General features: G+C 35.6%; 4 protein-coding genes across 10 annotated transcripts in view; 2 read left to right on the top strand and 2 right to left on the bottom strand.

Annotated features, from left to right (window-relative positions):
- nfatc2b (nuclear factor of activated T cells 2b) overlaps positions 1–4324 on the bottom strand; it is a 35495-nt gene extending 31171 nt beyond the window's left edge. For all 7 annotated transcript variants that reach the window (XR_015494327.1, XR_015494328.1, XR_015494326.1 and 4 more), the window contains exon 1: positions 3074–4324. Coding sequence is in view for 2 of the 7 variants with exons in the window: in XM_087258192.1 (XP_087114318.1) it covers positions 3074–3176 (103 nt within the window). In the remaining 5 variants the exon portion in view is untranslated. The remainder of the gene's footprint in view (positions 1–3073) is intronic.
- Positions 1–6781, bottom strand: part of slc12a5a (solute carrier family 12 member 5a) — a 2560186-nt gene that overhangs the window by 1247827 nt on the left and 1305578 nt on the right. The gene's annotated exons all lie outside the window — the stretch shown is intronic.
- The window catches only part of nav1b (neuron navigator 1b), a 947042-nt gene that overhangs the window by 488431 nt on the left and 451830 nt on the right, over positions 1–6781 (top strand). The window lies entirely within an intron of this gene.
- The window catches only part of LOC148679702 (uncharacterized), a 378972-nt gene that overhangs the window by 65787 nt on the left and 306404 nt on the right, over positions 1–6781 (top strand). The gene's annotated exons all lie outside the window — the stretch shown is intronic.

The raw sequence follows: 6781 nt of genomic DNA on the forward strand, positions 1-6781 counted from the left end.
AATAACAATAGAAAAGTGCTCTGTCAACATCAGCATCAACAGTTTAAACACAGGAGTTCATGAAAGAGGAGTTAATGATGATGTGCCCCTCTAAGGCCCCGTTTACACTAATGCGTTTTAGTTTGAAAACGCATAAGTTTTGCTACGGTTACGCCATCCGTCCACACTACGCTGGAGTTCTCGAGCGCCGAAAACGGAGCGTTTCGAAAACGCTGGAGAGGCCGTTTTCATTCTAAAACGCTGCTGCTCCGTCTCAGTGTGGATGGGGAAAGACGGAGACATCTGAAAACGGAGGCGGGGCTGCAAACGTTCGCCTATCTGATTGGGGCTTTTCCTCAATATTAAGTAGCCCACACACAGTTCAGTCTCGCATCCTCTTCTTGTAAGTTTAGACTTCGCAAGTTTGATCAAGGCTGCAGTCTCCCCCTTCTCAGTTTGATATGGAAAACATACCGAGGACACGGGTAAATCTTCAAAGGGAACAGTGTACTTTATAAATTCATTCACATCACCTTGGCTTCGTTGTTTCACTTTCTCAACAATAAAATGTAAACATGATTTAAGGAACTGCCTATTTTCTTTTTAATATTAGCAACTTAACAGACAGCAGAAATGTTGAGGCGCCGTGCTGCATATATGAGCGTCATCTTCACTGTGTGGATATTAATAACAAAACGGAGCCGATAACAACTGCCTCCTTTCAATTTCAGTGAAAATATGAAACACAGCCTCTCTTTTGCTGAATATCAGTTTTAATAATCGATAATTATAAAAGAATAACATACAATAAGTTTATACATTGTAGGAAATAAAGGCAAGCGATCAGTCAATGTACCTGGATTAATCATTAACTTATCTTTGCGCTTAACCAAAACATGTTACCCGTGAACAAGTAACTTAATAGATTCCAATGACCAAAGTCAGGGAATTGGCCTATGTCGTTAGATAAAGACAACAACATGAATGAAATATCACGTTTAGCAAATATAGTGAGATTAGATCCAGTGGGAGATGCTTGATGAGCAGTCCGACAAGCAGAGCTCTCATCTGGGTAGATGAGCTGCAGCGCTTGCCCGAGAGTGTGTGTGTGGTCACGTGATGTGCGTTTTCAGCGTTTTGGTGTGGACGGAGAGCTGTTCAGAAACGCTGGGTAAAACGCGAGTGTGGACGCGGATCGTTTTCATTCTACAACGCCGTTTTAAAACTAAAACGCACTAGTGTAAACGGGGCCTAAGTAAAGTCATGACATGACTATCCATTAACAGCTCATGAGTTCATGTCGGTTACATTTAGCTTAAATTTAAATGTTAATCAATACATGAATTAACAACACGTACTAACAAGTAATTAAGGTAGACGTTATTCACACATGAACTTTTGTCACTCGTGTTGTAGTTAAACTTAGTTCATGATTAGCGCACGCCTTATCTCATCATTAATTCATAATACAGTAATGTTTAGTTTACATATTACCACATCATTATGCATGTACTGTTATTGTAAAGTGTTACCACATAATCTAGTTTCCTGCTTCTGTTGAGGACAAACGTTGACAACTTGAACAATGTTTGAGTATTTTAATAGTATTTTTTTAACACAGCAGTCTTTAATTTTGTGTTGAACTAAATTAAAGATTCAACAAATTGCAACCACTTGAGAGTAGTAAATGTACATTTCTGTGAATTGTACCTTTTTAAAAGCCATTTCACAAATATATATAGATTGCATGGTATTTTAATTAGATTTAGAATTATATTATTCTTATAGCTGGATATTAAGAAGAAAGGTTTCCGGATGTTTCCAGTAAACCAGGCTGTTTTCTGCTAATTCTAGAGATGGTTTAGCTGCAGTGAAAGTTTCCACTACATTTGGTTTCACTTAATGTGAGTAACCCACTTCTGAACTCAGAGCATGCTCAAACTCCCCAATGCAAAGGGGTAATACCATGATGTGTCCAAAATACTATAATGGTAAAACTTTAAATATTTGAATTAACCCTTGGGTTATACTTTATTTTAAGATGTCCTTGCAACACATGTTCTGTGTACTTACTACAGGCTTTCTGCAGGTTTCACAGAGTTAAACTGAAGACTTTAAGACATTTTTAAGACCATTATGAATACAATTCTAGACCCATAGGAGGGCTAAAGGCTAAGGAATTTTTCAAATGGCCCAGATGGAAAAGCTTTTTATTTGCCCTATCCAAAAAAAATTATAATTTAATAAGTTTAACAATACAATAATAGATTAATAATAAAAAAACACCAATATTTTAGATTTTATTTCTTAGCTAAATATTTTAAATATTGTATAAAAACAAGCAATCTCTACTTGTATCCATACACTTTTTTCAGCGTAAACTTTCTTTTTAAATAATTTTTTTTTAAATTAACAAATGTTTTAAAAGTTTTAAAAACTAAATCTATGCACAACAATCTGTCTAGGTCGGTGTCCTCAGCAGTAAATACAAGAAGAACCTTTAAACAAATGTTACTGTAAGGAAAATAATTAAACTAGTATGATAAATAGAATTAAAAAATGACCTTTTTAAATAAAAAGCTTAAAGTTTTATTCAGATGAGTGTTTGTGATGGCCAGATTTGGCAGCAAAACATAAACAAATGAAAATTAAGACCTGTTTAAAAAGATTTGAGACCAACAACACAATATTTTTGTAGATTTAAGACTTTTTAAGGACTAAAATTTGGATATTGAGAATCAAGACATTTTAGGACTTTCTAAGATCCTGCAGAAACCATGTACTATAAATATTTGTGCATAATTACATGCAAATAACCCTAAAACAAACCTGCATTCTAACCCTAACCATATTATTGAGTACAAGAAATTAATTAATGTTACTCAGTAGTCAAACTAATGTAACAAGGACACCAAATAATGTGACTATAGTACTAATCATATTGAGTATTGATATATCATTACGTTAGACAAATGATTAACTTAATACAATTAGTAAGACATTGCTTTTATATAAATAAGTATAATACACTAATTTAGAATAATAAACACTTGATATCAAAGACAGTCTTTCTAAATTAGTAATACACACTAACCTGGGTCATCAGGAGGCAAGTCGTTGCCAGGTTGGTTGTACAAGAAGAGTAATGGAAAGTCCAAATCTTCTTGGTTGTCGATATTTTCGTATAAATTACTCATTGGACAGGTTTTCAAGCCAAGTAATTTGAAGAAAAAAGTTATTTATGAAGTGAAAACTAAATAAAAATGTAATAAATCGGTTAATTGATAGTTATCTGCCAAATAAAAACGGTTAGCGATAGTTTCTAGTTTCTAAGGCAACGAACCAAGTGTCAGTGAGGCGCGCTTTGCTGATGATTCGACTGTGAAAGACAGAAAGAGCGCGGGAGATGCGGAGCCACTTCCTGTTTGAACAGAAACACCCTCACCAACAAAAGTAACAGTACAGTAAACAGGTATACGATTCGTTTCTCAGAATAATATAGAAAATGGTTCCCTGAGCTGCAGACTAATACGTGATAAACGTATAAAAATCGGTTTATTTTACTATAGAGCAGGTGTGTGTAGGTTAGGCAGCTCGTAATAAAGAGATAGTTCACCCAAAAATGTATTGTAACTATTTACTCTCCTCTTCTCTATTCTGTTGAACACTGAAGTAGATATTTTGAAGAAAGATGAAAAAAATCTCTGACTATTGACATCCATAGCATCCAAACATAAATATTATGGAAATCAATACAAGTTTTTAGCATTCTTCAAAATATCTTCTTTAGTGTTTAACAGAGTTCAGCAGTCGCCTCACAGCAAGAAGGTCGCTGATTCGAGTCCCTGGGTCAGTTGTCATTTCTGTGAGGAGTTTGCATGTTCTCCCCGTGTTGGCATGGGTTTCCTCTAAGTGCTCTAGTTTCCCCCACAATCCAAAACCATGCGCCATAGGGCAATTGAATAAGTGTGATATCTTGAATAAGCAAGATAAGTGGCTGCTTAGGGCCCCAGAAAATCTGAGGGCCCCCAAATAAATACCTATAAGTATAAATTATAGCTATAACTTACATAAAACATCATTTTCTGTCATATTTGGTATAACGAGTGTCTAAAAAATTAAATGTTTAATGTTTCCTACATCTGCGCAAATGTATCGCCAACCTCAAGAAGTCCAGCAGTCAATTTAGGTAAAGATTTATTTTAAAAACTAAATATTTTATATATAATTTTTTGTTGTGAATTCATTTTAAGAAAACAAGTGATTTTAAACATTTTACAAGATGCTTTACATGTTGTTATAATTATTTTGCATTAAGACTAAATGTAGAAAAGAAACGATTGTGTGATATAAGAAAAAAAAATGCAAAAATAACCCAATTAAAAATAAATTAAAATAGGAAAAGTGGGCCCCATGGCTGGAATTGCTTAATTTACTCCTAATTTACTAAATCTGCCCCTGTGTGTATGGGTGTTTCCCAGTGATGGGTTGCAGCTGGAAGAATATCTGCTGTGTAAAACACATGCTGGATAAGTTGGCGGTTCATTCCGCTGTGGCGACCTCTGAGGATATGGGACTAAGCCGAAGGAAAATAATTAAATGAAAGGTGTTCATTAGTTAAGAAACTCATCGTCACTTGAGGGAGAGTAAATAGTTTTTCCTTTTTTTTTGGGGGGGGGGGGGGGGGAGAAGCAGAATAAGGATACCTAAAGATGAAAAATATGACAGAATTGTAATTTTTGGGTGAACTATCCCTATATGAACTATCTCAATATCTCTCAGAAAGACTCAGAAGTGACAAAACCCCTATCTTTATGCACATTTGAATAATATAAACATACATTTTAATGTGTTTCTAACTTTTATTTTAATAGAGATTTTTTTTTTTTTACAAGAATGAATGTCTGTCCTGAATTTGAAATTACAGATTTGTGATTTAGGATGTCATATAAACAGTCTTAAAATAAATATACTATTGGGAATAAATCAGTTATATGCTCTCTGTCAGAGTCTTAAAGGGCACCGGGGGTATTTTTAGACTGACAGCTGCAGTTTCTTTGTTTCTACAGTGATTCCTGCCGTTTACACCTGTCCATCCTCATGTCACCTTATATGGGTCGATGTTCCTTAGCAACAACATTGGCGCCATCTGCTGGACTGACCTTTGAAAGCGTCTTTTTAATCAAAATGAGTGCTTGACATTTCAAGCGGTGACTACTGCACTGCATCTAAAACACCTCCCACTGTACTGCATGAGAAAGTGTGCAATCAAAAATGCATTTTCACACTACACTGTTATTAAAATTATATATATATATATATATATATATATATATATATATATATATATATATATATATATATATATATATATATATATATATAATTTTAATTCTCAAATCTGATTGGCTGATAGCCGTGCGATATTCTGCAATATCAGAACTCCTGCAGCCTTACCCTTTGTGTATTACTCCGCCCACATACAGCCAGCAAAAAGCAGACACTACAGATCTAAAGTTTAAAAGATGCTTGCTCAACTGTTTAACTGTCAGCTTATGATTTGAATCCAGAAGAAAGTAGTTCCTCATACAAAAGGTTTTTTTAAACTCTCCATGTTTGATTTAGTTTTTACATACACAATTATGCCGTCAAACTGTTGTATATACGCAATATCACACTCGTAGCAGTGCGATATGGCTGTATATCGGCACTGGTGGGGGCACTAAGGCACCAAGGCCTCCCACTAGTGCCGATATACAGCCATATCGCACTGCTAAGAGTGTGATATTGCTCATATATATACAGTATATATGTGCCTTGGTTTACTCCGATTTTCTCTCTCTCTCTCTCACACACACACACACACACACACACACACACACACACACACACAAACAGATAGGAAGATTTTTTCAGAAACTTTATCACCATCTGAATGAATGGACAGTTATTGCTATTTTTTTATTATTTTATTCTATTTTTAATTTCCTTTTTGTTAATTATATTAGTCTGCATTGTTTATATATACTAACAGGCCATTTTATTAGGTACACCTATCCAACTGCTTGCTAACGCAAATCTCTAACCAGCCAATCACATGGCAGCAACTCAATGCATTTAGGCATGCAGACATGGTCGAGACGATCTGCTGCAGTTCAAACTGAGCATCAGAATGGGGAAGAAAGGTGATTCAAGTGACTTTGAACGTGGCATGGTTGTTGGTGCCAGACGGGCTGGTCTGAGTATTTCAGAAACTGCTGATCTACTGGGATTTTCACACACAACCATCTCTAGGGTTTACAGAGAATGGTATGAAAAAGAGGAAATATCCAGTGAGCGGCGGTTCTGTGGGTGTAAATGCCTTGTTGATGCCAGAGGTCAGAGGAGACTGGTTTCTTGAACATGACAATGACTTCACTGTACTCAAATGGCCTCCACAGTCACCAGATCTCAATTCAATAGAGCACCTTTGGGATGTGGTGGAACAAGAGATTCGCATCATGGATGTGCAGCCGACAAATCTGCAGCAACTGCGTGATGCTATCATGCCAATATGGAGCAAAATCTCTGAGGAATATTTCCAGTAGCTTGTTGAATCTAACCACGAAGGATTAAAGCAGTTCTGAAGGCAAAAAGGGCTCCAACCCAGTGCTATTAAGGTGTACCTAATGAAGTGGCTGGTGGTTGTATGTTTTATATAATGTCTACTTTTTTATTGTTTATGTAATGCTTTGGAAACACTTCAGAAGTCATATCAATAAAGCTCTTTTTAATTTTTTGAAAGAGAGAGAGAGAGAGAGAG

This window comes from Danio rerio, chromosome 6 (genome assembly GCF_052040795.2).
Source record: "Danio rerio strain M-AB ecotype USA chromosome 6, GRCz13ab, whole genome shotgun sequence".
Classification (NCBI taxonomy): Eukaryota; Metazoa; Chordata; class Actinopteri; order Cypriniformes; family Danionidae; genus Danio; species Danio rerio.